Source organism: Homarus americanus, unplaced genomic scaffold (assembly GCF_018991925.1).
Source record: "Homarus americanus isolate GMGI-L3 unplaced genomic scaffold, GMGI_Hamer_2.0 scaffold16119, whole genome shotgun sequence".
Taxonomy (NCBI): Eukaryota; Metazoa; Arthropoda; class Malacostraca; order Decapoda; family Nephropidae; genus Homarus; species Homarus americanus.
This window is the reverse complement of record NW_024735145.1, coordinates 440,001-460,000: the sequence shown is the minus strand read 5'-3', so window position 1 is coordinate 460,000 and position 20,000 is coordinate 440,001. Positions and strand designations below refer to the sequence as shown.

General features: G+C 41.9%; 1 protein-coding gene across 1 annotated transcript in view; it reads left to right on the top strand.

Moving 5' to 3' along the window:
* The window catches only part of LOC121870808, a 127,071-nt gene that overhangs the window by 81,467 nt on the left and 25,604 nt on the right, over nucleotides 1-20,000 (top strand). Inside the window, exons 3-5 of the mRNA XM_042372778.1 lie at nucleotides 8,944-9,197; nucleotides 9,584-9,694; nucleotides 12,435-12,782. Coding sequence (XP_042228712.1) covers nucleotides 8,944-9,197; nucleotides 9,584-9,694; nucleotides 12,435-12,782 — 713 coding nt within the window. The remainder of the gene's footprint in view (nucleotides 1-8,943; nucleotides 9,198-9,583; nucleotides 9,695-12,434; nucleotides 12,783-20,000) is intronic.

Here is a 20,000-nt window from a genome sequence, read left to right as displayed (position 1 = left end):
ATCATCCACACTACATCTACTACACTATCATCCACTACATCTACTACACTATACACTACATCTACACCACACTATCATCTACGCTACGTCTACTACACTACACCTACACTACACCTACTACACTATCATCTACACTACACCTACTACACTATCATCTACACTACACCTACTACACTATCATCTACACTACATCTACTACACTACACCTACACTACATCTACTACACTACACTATCATCAACACTACATCTACTACACTACACTATCATCTACACTACATCTACTACACTACACTATCATCTACACTACATCTACACACCATCATTTACACTACATCTACTACACTACACTATCATCTACACTACATCTACTACACTACACTATCATCTACACTACATCTACACACCATCATTTACACTACATCTACTACACTAAACTATCATCTACACTACATCTACTACACTACACTATCATCTACACTACATCTACACACCATCATTTACACTACATCTACTACACTAAACTATCATCTACACTACATCTACTACACTACACTATCATCTACACTACATCTACACACCATCATTTACACTACATCTACTACACTACACTATCATCTACACTACATCTACTGCACTACACTATCATCTACACTACATCTACTACACTACACTATCATCTACACTACATCTACACACCATCATTTACACTACATCTACTACACTACACTATCATCTACACTACATCTACTGCACTACACTATCATCTACACTACATCTACTACACTACACTACACTATCATCTACACTACATCTACTACACTACACTATCATCTACACTACATCTACACACCATCATTTACACTACATCTACTACACTAAACTATCATCTACACTACATCTACTACACTACACTATCATCTACACTACATCTACACACCATCATTTACACTACATCTACTACACTACACTATCATCTACACTACATCCACTGCATTATAACAACTGGAGCACTGTTCCACGCTGTTTATATTTACAAACCGTTGTTTCTGTTTTGACCCGTATTTGTCCCGTAGATTATTCTAGTTATCGTGAGTTACAGTTATGAAAAAGGAACTTAAGATTCACACCATCGGTGACGGTGAAAGAGGTGAGCCCTTCGCTTACGAGTCTGATGTGTTTCATGTCTCAGATGTGTGGGAAAACCTAAATGCCTCTGGACGCCATATAAGGGTGCACATAACAAAACCCTACTCTCGGAGCCACTGTGACTACTCCAAAGCTCACAAACGAGATCTTTATGAGCAAACGGGACATGTCACCGAAGAAATACATGACCTGTGGCAAATAGGCTTTTACCCAAAGGACGGCCCTGCCCCTTCAAAATATTCAAAACTCGAGACTTTGTTTGAGGAGTCGACCGAGCATACGTGTAAGGCGGCAAAATCGTTTTATTATAGTCTCACGGATGACGCAGTACAAAACCGTGACAAGACAAGGTGGAAAGAATACATGAAAAACTATAAGGGCTTCACTCCACACTATCCAGAGAAGGAGATGGTGACTAACCTGGAACTTAATGTGGGGTTCACCCAGGAAGACAACAACAATCGTAAGGTGAAAATTTTAAACAAGTCAAAGCTCACCCGTAAGGAACTGTTGGGACTGGGCCAGAAGATAAAGCGGCGCGTCAATGAGTTTTCTAAGCTAGCGGTCACCCCGATGAACAATAAAATTTTCGATATAGCGCACTCAAAAGCCCGTCATAAGAAGTCCCTTAGAGATATTTATGACATACTCCATTATAGGCATCTTCAAAAATATTGTCGCTAACGGCCCGGCCGTTGAATGCTAAGAAAACGGTGTAAAACCTTATGATGAAGCTCCAGGGGGGAAATACGTTTGAGCGAGAGTTAATCCTTGGAGCAAGTGACAACACTGCCTAAACTATAGTAGTTTCACGCTAACCTGACCCATAAGCCACACCGTTCTTCTATACTAGTAGCTGATTGGTTCCTAGAAAATTCCAACAGTTATGCATGGCGTAATGCACGATGGTACGTTGCATTGTGCATAGTAAATTATTATAATGTTCGTTACCCTCAACCTAGGGCTTGTACTGTATACCTAGAAACTGCCCTGAATGTATGTATAGAATGTATGTTTAACCATTTTTGCAGGTTAGTGTGGGAGTTATTTTACAGTAGTGTTGTTAGGTTTGTAGTCCCCCGGGATACGGGGTTTTGTCAGTCGCTGCTGGGAGGACATCTGAGTGTGTCAGTGGTGGACACCTTCTCAAATATGGTTTAGTTGAGTATTATATATTCAGTGCTGCTCTATTGTTATTTATTGTGTGTACAGTTCAATCAATAGAGGTGTTGTAAAGTGGTTTATGGTTTATATACTGTGCATATATATTAGTTGTTTATTAAGGATCATGTTTATTCTTTATTCTCTTAATTTAATCTATCTGTTCATTATGGAACCTGGACACTTATTATGGTAAACCTTTGTTATTACATTTTATTTAAAAATTTCGTGACGTGTATAATTCCAAACCTTCACCCCTGAACTGTTGGGATAAAGCAAGAGGCTGTTACTGAACCAATGACGCACAATACAGTCCTTATTTGTGTTTGTAACTTTTGTATTTAACATTGTTTGTCGTGTATTGAAGTAACATTAATTTTAAGTGATAATTATTAAAAACTAAGTTGTGCTGAGTTGCCAATTTGTTTTTACGTCGTGCCATATGTGTCCTCATTAATATATTCATCTTTAACGTAATTCAAGTTGATAAGCTATGGCATAACAAAACTAAATGTGTTAAATATCATAAAAGGTCGATATAAATACACGTTTATACACTCGCAGGCCAGAGGAGACAAAACGTTCAGTGGAGCCAATCAGAAACGTTCAGTGGAGCCAATCAGAAACGTTCAGTGGAGCCAATCAGTTGTCTGTAGCTATAGATGAGGGGCGTGGCTTACGGGCCAGGTTAGAGTGGAACGGGTATACACTATAGTATCTACACTACACCCATAACACTATAGTCGCCTCATTGTCCTACACCATAGTTAAATACCTCGTACACACGCCAGGAAAAAAAATAATTTATCTACCTTTAGGTGTGACTGCGCATCACACACACACACACACACACACACACACACACACACACACACACACACACACACACACACGCAGACAGGTAGACAAAAAGATAAAGAGCTAGACATATATACAAACAGTCAGAGATATAGACAGACAAACGAATAAAAACAGAGACAGACAGACATACAATCAACACGGCCCCGTCATTGATGGGACAGTGTGGGTGGATGGTGCTGCTGAAGTGAGATATCTCCTTTTGTGCTCCATGATCACATATTTCCACTGTGGAGAGAGAGAGAGAGAGAGAGAGAGAGAGAGAGAGAGTAGCAGGCCAGGCTGGACCATCAGTCAAGTAAATTAATACCCCATGATGATGGATGACGTCACGTTCTGAGCCAAACACCCCCAGCTGACCCACCCACCCACCCAACTACGAAACTGACCCAACCATTAGCCCACCCACCTCTAGAAAGACGTACACAATTATATAGACAGATATAGATAGATAGATAGATAGACAGACAGACAGACAGATAAACACAGACAGAATGGAGAAATAATTGACAGTATGATGACAGTCTTCAGTATTACCAGCGTCTATGTGTCAAGATGAACTGTTTCGTGTTGATAGATAAGTCTGTCTGTCTCCCTACTTACCTACCTATCTATCTATCTATCTATCTATCTATCTACCTATCTATCTATCTATCTATCTATCTATCTATCTACCTACCTATCTACCTACCTACCTATCTATCTATCTATCTATCTATCTACCTTTCTATCTATCTATCTACCTATCTATCTATCTATCTACCTATCTATCTATCTATCTATCTATCTATCTATCTATCTATCTACCTTTAAACCACCACGACGTAACTATTCCATCCACATAACGTATATATATATATTTATTTGCCAACACGTAAACAAACACAAACGGCATATGTTTCATTATCGTTGTATGATATGTGAGCTAAAATTAGGGCACTTTTGTTAGAATTTTAGAGTTGGGATTTTGTTTAGGGGGATTTTGGGGGGATTTAGGGGGGATTTAGGGGTGATTTTGGGGGGATTTTGGGGGTGATTTGGTGTTGGGATATTATTTGGATTTTAATTTAGGATTTGGGGATTTTATTTTGAGATTTCGAGGGATTTTTATATTGTTAATTTTATTGGTACAGTATTAATGGATTTTATTTTGAGATATTATTAGGGTTTTATATAATACTATTGCAAAAAAATTAACATCAGCAACGTAAAAAAAAAGTGACAAAACGTTGCAAATAACATCTTCCGTCATTACCACGAAGCCAATATGTTTCAAAAAAACCAACATAACAACAATGCAACAATCCTCCCCAAAATGTTGCAAAAATTCCTTCTTCATCAGCAACACCATCTTAAGACGTTGCAAAAATCAACATCATTGTCTCGTGTCGTAACTTGGAACGCACACATAATTTACTGAGGAGAGCCAGGCTGGTTGTAGTTCACGCCTCGCTCTTTTAACACGATACGACATGACACGACACGACATGACACGATACGACACACGATACGACATGACACGATACGACATGACACGATACGACATGACACTATACGACACACGATACGACATGACACGACACGACATGACACTATACGACACACGATACGACATGACACTATACGACACACGATACGACATGACACGATACGACATGACACGATACGACATGACACTTAAAGACACAAGATTAAATACAATGAGTTATTATCGTTATTATTACAATCACAACTAAAACAAAACAACAATAACTAGAGTAACCACAACCACCACAACCACAACCACCACCACAACCACTACTACCACCACCACAACCACTACTACTACCACCACCACAACAACAACAACCACTCCCCTCAACAAATTAGTTACAATAAACAGATCAACTAAATAATTGCAACATACCGTAACAACATTAACACAACGGGGTAAAAAAAAAATAACTTAATGTAATTTTTTAGTTAATTTACCAGACAAACTTTACTGAGTCCAAAAAAAAAGATAAAATTGTGGGAGGGAGGAATGGGAGAAGGACGGGGAAGAAGAGAAAATAAAAGAGAGGAAGAGAAAGTGAGAGAAAGGGAGATGAAGTGAGAGAAAGGGAGATAAATTAATAAAAAGTGAACGAAAGGGAGATAAAGTAAGAGAAAGGAAGAAAAAGGGGGAAATGGAGATAGAGTGAGAGAAAGGAAGAGAAAGTGAGAGAAAGGAGGCAGGGAAAGGACCAATAACCTCGTCAACAATAGTCAACACAGAGACAGCGGTGATAAAAATTACGCCATCTCACCTGAGTAATTACCTGTGACATTAGCTGCAGGGAGGGAGGGAGTGGGGGGAACGGGGGAGTAGCGGGGAGAGAGAGAGAGAGAGAGAGAGAGAGAGAGAGAGAGAGAGAGAGAGAGAGAGAGAGAGAGAGAGAGAGAGAGAGAGAGAGAGAATCAACAAGTGAGAGTTTAAGTGAAAGTTAACAAAAAACAATTGGCAGAGTGCGTGAGAGGAAAGGGAGAGTGGAAGGGGGAGAGAGGCCACACTCACACAGGGGAAAGTACCAAGGGAAAGTAACAGGAAACAAGGTAACTACAAGGAGAAAATTATAGTACCAGGAAAGTCTCACATACTTTCTAAACAGAGAAAGTATTTCCTTGAACCAGTGTTATTTATGTTGGTTTTATGATGTTGCTGAGAATCCCCAAGAGGAAAGGCTAAGGGAGAGGGGAGAGTGAGGAGGGGGGGGCCGAGAAAGGAAATTTAGAGTGAAGGGAAAGTTGAGAAATTATATATATGAATGAGAGAGAGAGAGAGAGAGAGAGAGAGAGAGAGAGAGAGAGAGAGAGAGAGAGAGAGAGAGAGAGAGAGAGAGAGAGAGAGAGAGAGAGAGAGAGAGAGAGAGAGAGAGAGAGAGAGAGAGAGAGAGAGAGAGAGAGAGAGAGAGAGAGAGAATAAACAGATAATGACAGATAGAAACATTTACTCAGTTAAATATAAATTCCCATAATCAGGACTTCCTAGGAATTGCTTCTCACCTCCTCTCTTTCAGTCTCTCTCTTACACACACCCACACACGCCCACCCCCCCCCACACACACACGCCCACACACACACACAGTTTTATTACCTTGTCCCTCTGGGGGGTAAACACGGGCTCAGCTGCCAGTGGAGATTTATGACGAGAGAGAGAGAGAGAGAGAGAGAGAGAGAGAGAGAGAGAGAGAGAGAGAGAGAGAGAGAGAGAGAGAGAGAGAGAGAGAGAGAGAGAGAGAGAGAGAGAGAGAGAGAGAGAGAGAGAGAGAGAGAGATTTGCATAATAAAATCGTCACGTCACAGAAAACGGAAGATGGCTAAGAGTCGAGGGGGGGGAAGTAAGAGAAATAAGAAGTAAGGAAGAATAAGAAAGGGGGAGGAAGAAGAAGATATTAGAAAAGGAGGATAAATAAAAGGAAACAGATAAGAGGGGAAACTTAACAATCCACCTCACTTCCCCTCGTCCTTCGTTAAATAAGAGGAAGAGGCAAGGAAGAGAAGGGAAGGGGGGAGAAGAATGAGGGGTAGAGGAATGCAAAGAGGAAAGGAAAAGAAAATGAAAGAGGGGGGAAAACATAACATTCCCCTCTCTTCCCCTCAGTCCTGGGTATTAATTATGGAACAGAAAGGTAGGAAAAGAGAGAGGGGAGAGAGAGAGAAGGAAAGAGAAAGAAAGGAAGACAGACAGATAGACAGACAGACTAAGACACAAGAGTAGAGATGAGAGAAGAGGTAAGGAGGGGAGACTTGAAAATACCCCCAGACCTCACTACTAAATATGGAACAGGGAGGAAGGAAAAGAGGGAAAGGGGAAACAGAAAATATAGATAGAAAATAGAAGATAAGAGGAAAACACAAAGAGAATACGGAAGGGGGGTGAGGCATAACTAAAGAAGAAGAAGAAGAAGAAGAGGAAGAAGAAGGTGAGAAATAACTAAGATTAATAAATAAGAAACAAAGAAGAAGAATAAGAACGAGAACAGGAACATGAAGAACAAGAAGGAGGGAAAAGGAAGACAGAAATGGAAGATAAACAGATAATAAAGGAATCAGGAGGAGGGAGGGGAAGAGGATAAAGAAAACGGAAGGAGGGGAGACATAAATATACCTCACTACCAGGTTAATAAATTAGGAACCATAAACTTTCATTGCTACTTGGATCATTTACGACTCAACAGTAAACCGTGAGTCAGTGGTGATGGTGGTGAGTCAGTGGTGATGTGGTGAGTCAGTGGTGGTGGTGGTGAGTCAGTGGTGGGGGTGGTGAGTCAGTGGGGGTGGTGAGTCAGTGGTGATGGTGGTGAGTCAGTGGTGGTGGTGGTGAGTCAGTGGTGGGGTGGTGAGTCAGTGGTGGGGGTGGTGAGTCAGTGGTGATGGTGGTGAGTCAGTGGTGGGGGTGGTGAGTCAGTGGTGAGTCAGTGGTGGTGGTGGTGAGTCAGTGGTGATGGTGGTGAGTCAGTGGTGATGGTGATGAGTCAGTGGTGAGTCAGTGGTGGTGGTGGTGAATCAGTGGTGGTGGTGGTGAGTCAGTGGTGAGTCAGTGGTGGTGGTGGTGAGTCAGTGGTGGTGGTGGTGAGTCAGTGGTGATGGTGGTGAGTCAGTGGTGATGGTGGTGAGTCAGTGGTGGGGGTGAGTCAGTGGTGGGGGTGAGTTAGTGGTGTGGAGAGTCAGTTGTGGTGAGTTAGAGGTGATGGTGAGTCAGTATGATGAGTCAGTGTCGTGAGTCAGAAGTAATCACTACATGAGAGGGTTAATGACCTTGTTTGATGGCCGTCTTGATCACTGACGTCTAGGTTAATGTTATAAAGGATAAATTAACTTTATCTTAACATCATCAGGTGTGAGGTTAATGGTATGCAGGTTAATTAACTGTGGTCTGATTAGTTTAATTTAACTTGCATAAATTAACCTAACCTAACCATTAAAAAAGGGCCCATTTCACCCATTTACCTTTAATTAAACATTTAATTTAACATTATCTCTCTGTCTGTCTGTCTGTCTGTCTGTCTGTCTGTCTATCTGTCTGTCTGTCTCTCTGTCTATCTGTCTGTCATGCCCACTCACATACTCCCTCTCTCTTCCTCTCCCAGCAATAATAATAATAATAATAATAATAATAATAATTATAATAATATACTTTCCTTTTATAATAATCTCACTCTTTCTCTCTCTCTCTCTCTCTCTCTCTCTCTCTCTCTCTCTCTCTCTCTGCCCGTCTGTCTGTCTATCCGTCTCTTTTATAATCATTCCACAACGTAAGTGTTCCCAGTTACCACTTTCATTATATAAATCACTTTCAACTTTACACAATTAAAACACTCCATTACGCCTGCCTATATAAATGACTCCCACACGTTATATCATATAGGAGAACTATTTTATATCATTCTATATCATTCTAATTAATTTTAGGTCTAATTGTTTACTATTTTTCACACCTGTAGTTTAATTAAGTAGTGAAAAGGTGTTTTTTTTTTTTGGGGGGCTTTACTATTCTATTGGAGAGAGAGAGAGAGAGAGAGAGAGAGAGAGAGAGAGAGAGAGAGAGAGAGAGAGAGAGAGAGAGAGAGAGAGAGCATAATGCTGAGTTTTATTTAGACAGATAGATATATAGATAAACAGACAAACAAACAAACTAATCACAATTCACAAGACACACACACACACACACACACACACACACACACACACACACACACACACACACACACACACACACACACACACACCATTATCTCTCTCTCTCTCACCTACAGCTACGACGCCAGAGGCAAAGCTGACAACCTTAACACCACCGACACCACCACCACCGTTAGCAGCAACAGCATCGCCAGCCTCAGGAACGCCAGCACGAGCGAAGAGGAGCCTAAGGAGCATCGTTACCTGGAGGCTGGCGGTACATCTCTGGTAATTAGACAGGTGTTGCGAGAGGACCAGGCAGAGTACAGGTGTAGAGTACATTTTCGTCTGTCACCTACCTGGACTCAAAGACTACTGCTGCTTGTACCTGGTGAGTACTGGTGTAGTGGTGATGGTGGTGAGTGGCAGTGGTAGTGGTGGTGTGGTAGTGTGGTGTTGATGATGATGATGATGATGATAATGGTAGATGTGTGGTAGTGGTGGTGATGAGTGGTGATAGTGGTAATGGTGGTGGTGGTGATGATGATGGGGGTGATGATGGTATGGTGACGATGATTGTGGTGGTGATAGTGGTGTATAATAGTGGTGTATGGTGGTAGTGTGGTGTAGTGGTGCATGGTGGTAGTGTGGTGTAGTGGTGTATGGTGGTAGTGTGGTGTAGTGGTGTATGGTGATGGTGTAATGATATAATAGTATTTCATTTCAGCCTTGATATATACATACCCATTATCCTAACCACTCGACCTACCACAACAGAGAAGGTCAAGGGGCTGGTGCTGGAGGACTCGACCGGTCGACCTGTAGGGGATCGACTTCAACCCGTGGCCGAGGGAGCTAACCTTACCCTCACCTGTCAGGCATCTCACGGTCAGTGTTGCTAACCTTACGTGACGAGTAGTAGTAGTAGTAGTAGTAGTAGTAGAAGTGGTGGTAGTGACAATAAAGTAGTAGTACTAGTAGTAGTAGTGGTGGTAGCACTAACCAACCACTCGGCATATTTATTACTTCCAATTATAAAACACATTACGCTAAAACCTACAATTAAAAAAAACAAAAAAAAACACATTACTGAATACCGAAAACGCACCTTCCTGAATACCAAAACCCACATTTACTGAATAGCGAAAACATCACTAACTGAATACCAAAACACAACGTATACTGAACACCGTAAACAGAGGCGCCATTTACTAACACAACAAAAGCAAGAAAATATCCAAAGTCTTATTAAGTAGAGAAGAGAGCCATTAAAAAGATATATAAAGCTCATTAGCCTCCAAAGAACATTTTTGAACACCTGAAATAGTTAAATTAAGCCATAACTCAGGTGTGCTGCGTCTACCGGGTGTGGTGATGATGATGATAATAATAATAATAATAATAATACATAAATCACAATAAAAATAATAACAAAAACAACAATAACAAAACAAATACCAAAATAATAACAACAAGTACTCCAACAACAGCACTACCACCAACAGTATCTCCCCCATACGAGTAAAACCCAATCAACAGAAGCCCATAACGGGAGGCAGTGTACCGTTAGACACACCAGCGTGATTACAGCAACAGGAGATCGAGATTGTAAGAACGATAACTTACCTTAACTAATTTTACCTGTAATCCAATTAGTTGTGTTGTTACCTGAGCGTTTGGCGATAGTGTGAGTGTGTGTTTTGGAGGTGATTAGTTGAGTGTGCTGCGTGTGGGTTGTATTGAGTGCGTTTGAGGTGGTTTTAGTGTATGTATGTATGTATGTATGTATGTATGTATGTATGTATGTATGTATGTATGTATGCAAGTATGTTTGTATGTATGTATGTATGTATGTATGCATATGTATAAACCTACAAAATTAATAACATCACAAAAATTAACAATTATGATACATACAGACAGACAGACAAACAGACAGTATAAACGCCTCTTTTAGCATCTTTACGGGGAATAATAATAATACTAAAGTTAGAAGGGATGGTTGGCAGCTGTTCCCAAACCCTGAGTTAGTGGCCAGTTTAAATGATATATCGAAGGTGTTGTTGATGTATGGTAGTGTGTGACCTAACTTGACCCAACTGACTCTACACACCTGGTACCATACACCTGTGACCAGTCTGGGTAGTTATTACAGGTGTGGGGGCTAGTGAGTATCTGTTTTAATAGATCCCTGAGTTAATGGGTTCCTGTTTTAATTGGTCCCTGTCTAATGGGCCCTATACCCCCAACACACACACATGTCACCCCCTCTCCCCCATAAATTCACCCATACCCACACACCCATCACACCCTCCCTCCCCACACAACCACCTCCACACTCTCCTCCCCACCGTCCACTCTCACCCCCACCACACACCCCAACCACCATTACACCGCCCCGTAATAAGTTTTCTAATCATCAGTATAAGATAGTTTAAGAATTCCATCCAGGTGCCTAATTTTGCCATCAGGGAGGCTAGATTACCTTCTTTGATGACGTGGCTTCTGATAACACCTGTCTAATTATACCTCTGAGTCCAGGTGTGTCATTATTATTATTATCTTTTATCATTATTATCGTCTATACATACATACATACATACATACATACACACACACACACAGATAGATAAATAGATAGATGGATAGACAGACAGACAGACGAATGGACGCACGGACGAACGGACAGTGTCACAATTCTGTTAAACAAGGACAAAGAAGTTTATGAAAGTGGTGGTGAGAGTTGAGAGAAAGTTAGTGAGAGAAAGTTGACAGTGTGAGAGAACTTTCCTCCCAGTGTCAGGTGAGTGGTCGAATAATTCACCTGAGTTACCTGTGTGTGTGTGTGTGTGTGTGTGTGTGTGTGTGTGTGTGTGTTATTACGGATAGCGTGTGAAAGGTGTGAGTTACAGTAAAGTCAGGTCAGGCCACAGTAAGTCAAGTCAAATCTTTAAGCTGTGCCAACACCTCCGCTTTAAACAAGATACTTCCACACACACACACACACACACACACACACACACCAACACATATAAAACACCTCATCATCAAACAATACACCACAAACACCCCAATACCATCAAATAAAACACCACAACACCATTATAAAACACCACAAACACACACACACACACACACTCAAACACCTCCACAAACACCACCACACATAAACCAGCCAATAAAACAGTAAGATGTAGTGTCAACATAAACCTCCAGCCCACGACCACATTTTCTGATACCAAAATACCTGTTTGTTTACATCTGACGCCGAGGCCTGGGAAATAGCACAGGTAGTGGGGGGGGGAGGAGGGGGGGATTTCGCGCGCTTATCTACCTTGAACGTAAATATTTACCTCCCAACACGTGTACTGGTGACGCAGCTGTTCCTCGTCTCTGTGTTTTTCTTTTGAATATTTTTTTGTAATTGTTTTATCATTTTTGTCTTTTTTTGGTATTTCGTTTTGTATTTTTTTCTTATTATTTGTTAATTCTGGTTTTCCCTTCTTCTTCTTCTTCTTATTTTCTCATTGTAACATTTATTCTTGTTCTTCTACGTCTTCCTCTTCCTCCTCTCCTTTTCTCCTCCTCCTCCTCTACTCACCACCACCTCCTTCGTCTCCTCCTACAGGCAAGGCCGCGGTGATCAGCCTAACATGGTTACTAGGAGGCCAAGAGATCGACACCTCGTGGGCGTCAGCGGGTGAGGGCGTGGCCGTCAACCAGCTGAGTATTGTGGGCGTGGAACAGAGACACCGAGACGCCCACCTCACCTGCCGCCTCGTTACAGCAGACCATGAGAGCCACAGTCACACCCACGACAGCGAGGTTCACGCCCACGATAGCGACGTTCAAGCCCATGATAGCGAGGTTCAAGCCCATGATAGCGAGGTTCACGCCCACGATAGCGAGGTTCACGCCCATACTCTCCCCATGCCAGCGAGTATCACCCACCGTTCTGCTGTTATCGCCATGTTCTGTGAGTGTTATGTTATGTTGTTCTTCTTGTTCATTCTTCTGCTATATTATTCGTGTTCATTGTTCCTGTATATTGTTCTTGTTCTTTGTCCAGCCAATGTTCTTGTTCACTATACTGGGTGATGTTAGACTTGAATGACGAACTTAGTGGTATAATAATACGTACACCTCTCTCTCTCTCTCACTCTCACTCTCTCTCTCTCTCTCTCTCTCTCTCACACACACACCATGAGCAGTAAGGCCTCTGAACTCCACTACTCTTACAACACTTCAAACAGTCATCTCTAATACCAACTAGGAGATTGAAAACCTTTGTTAGGGGTGAAGAGAGATTAAGAAATACTTAATGAGTTCCCGAGTACATTAGAGTACATGGGGGAATGAGTGAAAGTTTGTTAGAGTAGTATTTGAGTACTTGGGGGTTCGAGTGAAAGTCTGTAGTTGGGGCTGGGTGAATGTTTGAGTGTGTTTCAGTACTTGGATGGGTGAAAGTTCGTGCTTGAGTACATTTGAGTACTTGGGGGAGTGAAAGTCTATATTTGGGGCTGAGGCGGAGGTATTTAATGGTGTCTAATGGTCCCTAATTGTCTCTAAAGGTTTCTAATGGCACCCCTGGAAGCTGTGTATGTCCCCGGGTATGTGGTGCTCGAATTTGAAACCACTCCACTAATTAAATAAGAATATGAACAGTGGACTAAACTACCCAATTAATATAAACTACCATGTAATGTCTGTCTGGAGTTAGATACCACTGTGGTTTCTAATATCCCAAGAGGTCTTACAGGAATAAATAGAAAACATATACGAAAATGTTTGAATAGAGAACCAAAAATAGATAACTCAATATAACCATGTCAATTCTACCACGATATCTAGGTTTTTAATCCCCATAATTTTAAAACACCCCTGGCGGTATCTAGACGTCTCCAGGGACGCCCATATCTCACGGTGTAAGTGGCCAAGAAACCAGAAACCACGTACGAAATTACACCAAGTCGAACAGAAAACCCGACCGGCCACATTAATGTAAATTATGGCCGGGTGTCTCTAGTCTGATCTTGATTTTATTGGCCCATGTATTACCCCAGGCAGCGAGTTTGGGGCCTGACAGTGTTGGGGGCCGATTAGGGTAATGTAACCTTGTGTTGACCCAGCTACCGAGGTCAACTGAGGTCATCTGGAGGTTGGAAGTTATGTGTGGAGGGTTGGAGGTTATATGTGGAGGGTTGGAGGTTAGGTGAAGCGATTAGGGAAATGTAACCTTGTGTTGATCCAGCTACCGAGGTCAACAGAGGTCATCTAGAAGTTGGTGGTCACGTATGAAGGGTCAGAGGGCACGTGTTGGGGGTCAAAGGTTATATAAGGAAGGTCAGGGGTCAGATAATGAGTGAAATATCACCTGTGGGGTCAAATATTACCTGAGGAAGTCATGCATCACCTTTACGGGGTCGTGAGTCACCTATCGGAGCCAAAGGTCACCTCCAAGGGTCAAAGATCAAATGAACAGTAGTTAGAGGGCAATTAAGAGTGATTCAGCGAGGAGTTAGAGGCTGGAGGTGACCTGTAACACTGAGTTGGTGATCACCTGCCGGTAATTAACAAAGTTACCTGTGTAGTAAATGCCTAGTCTCTCTCTCTCTCTCTCAGACATAATCCAGAGATAGGAATGGGTCTCTTTAACTCTGCAATCTAGTCATTAAAGAACTGTTATCGTAGTTCACTTCACAATCAAATTAATCTCTCTCTCCCTCTCTTTCTCTTTGTCTATCTATCTATCTATCTATCTATCTATTTATCTATCTATCTACCGTAATTACCCCTCCCAATCAATCCCTACTAATACCACCCCTCATTACATCTTAATTACCTGGCCTTAATGACGTAAACACCTAATTATCCTCCTCACCTCCCCACTCCCCCTCACACCTCCACCTCCATCACCCCCTCACCCCCCCCCTCATCACAGCCAATTAGACGTGTCATGCGTTTTATTACAGGTGAGTTAATTACCTTAAACACCTTGGTATAATTGGCTTGTTAGACCTCACCTGTGTTGAGTGGTTGAGGTGATACAGGTATTGAGATACACACACACACACACACACACACACACACACACACACACACACACACACACACACACACACACACACACACACACAGCCACACAAAAAAATGTAACCGGCTGTTATATGATTGCAGAGAGTTATGTAACACGGTAGTGACGTGACAGGAGACGACAGGACGTGACAGGGAGTGACAGAGAGTGACAGGGACGCTCATGACAGTTCAGATAAAATAATAGATAAGAATAAACACTAGCGATAAGGGATAACAGTTAAGCCAGACGTGTTGTTGTTGTCTTGAGATACGTGATGATACATGAAAGGGATACATAGTGGGCTGACACATATACAGGACACATATATCTCATACATATATTGAACACGTAAAGGCGACACATATATACTTGAAATATAGATCACATATACACTTGACACATTCACCTGATACATTCTTGACACATACACCTGATACATTCCTGACACATACGGTTGATACATACCTGATACACCTGACACATTCCTCATACATACACCTAACACATACCTGACAAACACACCTGACAGATGACACATACACCTGACACTTGAAATTATCGGTACAAAAACAAAACACAACAGTAATAACAACACCAATTCACACAATAACAACAACAGTTATTTCAAAATGAAGACAAAATTATTACATTCATAATTACCTAAGAAAATTATCATGAAAAATAATCTAAAAAATAATAATTAATGTTGACTTGAATAGAAAATAAACATACGTGACTTTTTACACCTGAATAATATTAATTAATACAACACATAATTATTACTGAATTATTGAGAATTATCTACGAAAGGAATGACATAATTATATAATGAATTAAATAGTAATACTGATAATTAGTTAGTACAGGTTGGTATTATGACACAGGTAGCATTATAACACATACAAGTGACACGACACATGACACCTTAACTTAATGACACATACAATAAAAATAATTAATTAGTATATTGTATTTAATTATGGCACAGGTAGAGATTATGACACACAGGTGACACATACAAGTGACACATCAGATGACACATGACTTTATAATGACACATACTGAACAAAAAAAACATCACATTAGATCGCCATTACAATTCAACACACGAAAAAAAATAGAGAGAATTAAATAATTTTTTGTATCATAAAAAATTACTAAATACAACATGACGTTATTGTATATTTTATGTCCAGGTGTTTAATACGATACAGGTACCAATTTTTTTACAGAAATGCGTTACAGGCGTGGGAAGTCAGGTGTGGGGAGTCAGGTGTGGGGAGTCAGGTGTACAGTATGATAGGTGTGAGGAGTCAGGTGTACAGTATGACAGGTGTGAGGAGTCAGGTGGATAGTATACGACAGGTGTGAGGAGTCAGGTAGGTGTACAGTATGACAGGTGTGGGGAGATAGGTGTACAGTATGACAGGTGTGGGGAGTCAGGTGTACAGTGTATGACAGGTGTGTGGAATCAGTTTATATAAGAGAAATATAGATGACTTTTTACGTGACTTATACAGGTATATGGTGTGTATAAAGTAGTACCTCTGTTTAACGGACGATGTGGAGAGAGGAAAATCCGTTAGATATGAAACCTCCAACTAACGGACTATATAGAGACGAAAGTCCGTTATATCGAGGGTCCGTTAGATATGAAACCTCCAACTAACGGACTATATAGAGACGAAAGTCCGTTATATCGAGGGACAGAGAGAAGTCCGTTATATCACGCTTTTTCACTGTAGTGTTAAAAAACATACATTATGTCGATGAAACACTTAATAAAACGATACGATTTTATAAAAGGTAAAAATATTAATTACCTTCAAGAATATATTATATATTTACATTAAAAATATACTGACGGGAACTAGATACAAATATATATACTTTTAGACTTTTTGGGGGGGTGGGGATGTGTGTGTGTGTGTGTGTGTGTGTGTGTGTGTGTGTGTGTTCATATTTTTGCTAGTTAGCATAATTCCCAAAACAAAATTCATTACTTGATGGTTAAAAATAACAGTAGTCCTGTACTTTAAAATGCTGTATCGTGTTATACAAGATTATTATACTGTAGCTGTGTTAGGTAGTATTATACCTGTATTCTGTACTACCTGTGTTTGTCTCTGCACCTGTATTTGTGTTTTTACCTGTAATTTTACCTGTATTTTGTATCTGTACGTATTTCTGTACCTGTACTTTAGATTATGCCAAGGTTAGGTTAGGTTAGGTTAGGTCACAAGTCCGAATCTGTGTTTTGTGGTGGGTAAGTAGGTCAAGCAGGGGGATGGAGGTGGGGAGGGAGAAGGTGGAGGGGTGGGATGAAGGGGGTAAAAAGGGGAAGAGGGGAAAAGGGCCTGAGCACATATTACCACCGTGATCAACCCTCCTCACTACCCTACCCCCACCCTCCCCTAGCCCGTGTCAGTCCAACGTCCAATGTAAAAGTCCCTCGAGAGTTGTTAAAGTTTCCCAGGGGTGTGTTGGGGTTAAGAGGGCCTTCCACCCCCCACCCCCCCCACCCCCCCCCCTGCTGTGTGCTGCTGTGTTGATTGGTCTCTGCTGTGTTGGCAGTGAGTTGCTGTGATATGGGGTAGAGCTGACCTCCAAGTATTCAATGATTAAGTTAGGTTGAGGGTCCATTAGAGGTCTGGGGCCCATTAGACCAAGGGGGCCCCACTTCCCTGTACTCTCCGTGTGTCCGGGCCCACAGGGACATGTTTTATTTACAGAGTGAGTTAAACTTTCATGTCTCTCTCCCCAGTGACAACAATGACGGGAGGAGGTATGGTAGTGGTGTGCCTCAGGGAATGTGGCTGTCCCCTTCTCTCTCTCTTTTTCTCTTTCTTTATACATCTCTCTCTCTCTCTCTCTCTCTCTCTCTCTCTCTCAATGTCTCTCTTTCTATGACTTTCCATCTACATCTCTCCCTCTCACTCTTTTTATGTCTTTGTTTTTACATCTCTTTCTCCCTCATTCTTTCCTCTCCATCTCTTTCTACATCTTTCTCTGTTTGTTTGTCTCCATCTCTCTCACTCTCACTCTCTCTCTCTCTAAGGTTCATTAGTTATTCACCCACATCATCGCTATATGCTACACCATTGTACAGCCTCTCTGCATCACAAGATCACACATACACACACATACAAGGATTTATCTGCCTATTTTTTTTCCATCACTTACAATGGTGCACTCTAGATTTTTACCTTAGTCTTCCCTCTCACCTCTCCCGCACTCTCACTTCCCCTCCCACACTCTCACCTACTCTCTCACACTCTCACCTCCTCTCCCACACTCTCCCTTCCTGGCTGGTTGTTAATTAAGGTGTTGAGTGATACTGACACATACACACATACATACACACGTGCATATACGTATAAATATACATACATGAATATACACACACACACACACTAAGGGAGGAAGAAGAGGAGGAGGAGGAGGAAGAGGCAGAAGAGGAAGAGAAAGAGAAGAAGAAGAAGAAGAAGAAGAAGAAGAAGAAGAAGAAGAAGAAGAAGAAGAAGAAGAAGAAGAAGAAGAAGAAGAAGAAGAAGAAGAGAATCATCACTCACGTCTCTAGCCTCCAAAACATCATCCTCCCAAAAGTCGGTAAAACTCGACTCCAAAATACCAAGAAGCGACCAGGGGGAATCACGAGCTAACTCCTCCTTCATTCTCTCTCCCCTCCCTCCTTTCCACTATCCTACCTTCCATCCTTTCTTCCCTCCCCTTCCTCCCCCCCTTTCCTTCTTCCCTCCACCCCTGCATCTCTTCCCTCCTTTCCATCCCTCTCTCACGTTCCTCCTTCCTTTCCCATCTGCCCTCCTACCTCCCTCCTTTCCTATCTGCCCTCCCTCCCTCCCTTCTTCCTTCCCTCCTCCTCCTTCCCTTCATCCCTGCCTTCCAACACGTGATCCTAGATAAGACCAGAGACAGCTGTTCTTGTCATCCAGGCAGCTTAGGACCGAATTCCACTCCCCCCCCCTACTACCCCCTCCGTCTCTCACCACCCCCTCCCCTCCTTCTCTCACTCCTCCACAGCCTCTCAGAAGACCTACCCAAACCGACGAGCTCAAAATCCTTTCTAATAGACGAGGCGACGATGGTTTGGTGTGTCGGCTTGTTTAGATACGTTTTCCCGTTTTCTTTACTACCCCCCCCCACCTCCCTCTCCCCCGGCAGCGTCGTGAGCTCCATACCCTGCGCTGCCAGCCGTAAGAGCATCTGTCAGGTCTTCCTCTTGGGGGTGGGAGGGGTGAGAGGGGTGGGGGGGAAAACAATGTTAAATGCGTGAAGAGGATTGACTGTTTGTTTTTGGAGGTTCAAGGAGGAATGTTTTTATTTTGGTGGATGGGATACAGGTTGGAGGAGGGGGGGGGGGTGTTTTGTATACAGTGGACACACACACAAACACACACATAAACTGACAAACAATACAGACAAAGCAAAACAAAGCAAACAGAAACACACAAAACACACAATACAGACACACAAAACAACACAAACGCAACACAAAACAACACACTCAGAAAACAAATAAATAAAACACACAACACCAATACCTACCTAGACACACAAAAACAGCAGATCACAACAACAAACACATCACAAGTGGTCCACACAACCAACTGGACAACCACCGGCCCCCCCCCAACAAAAAACATCAATGTGTGTTTTATTCGCTATTTTTCCCATCTAAATAGCGCTGGGTGTTTTATTTCCAACCATGTCGAGAGAACAGTGTGTGTGTGTGTGTGTGTGTCACCCGGAAATACGTGATGTGTCATGAACTGTTGTCAGGAAGGATTTGAACGCATTTTTCAGACGATATTTTGCTCTCTCTCTCTCTCTCTCTCTCTCTCTCTCTCTCTCTCTCTCTCTCTCTCTCTCTCTCTCTCTACCTATATTAATTATCTATCTATCTATAACACATTAGGTCACATATTTGAACACATATTTGGACACATTGGGACACATATTTGGCCACATTAGGACACATATTTGGACACATTAGGACACATATTTGGCCACATTAGGACACATATTTGGTCACATTAGGACACATATTTGGCCACATTAGGACACATATTGGGTCACATGTTACATTTCAGTCAGGGA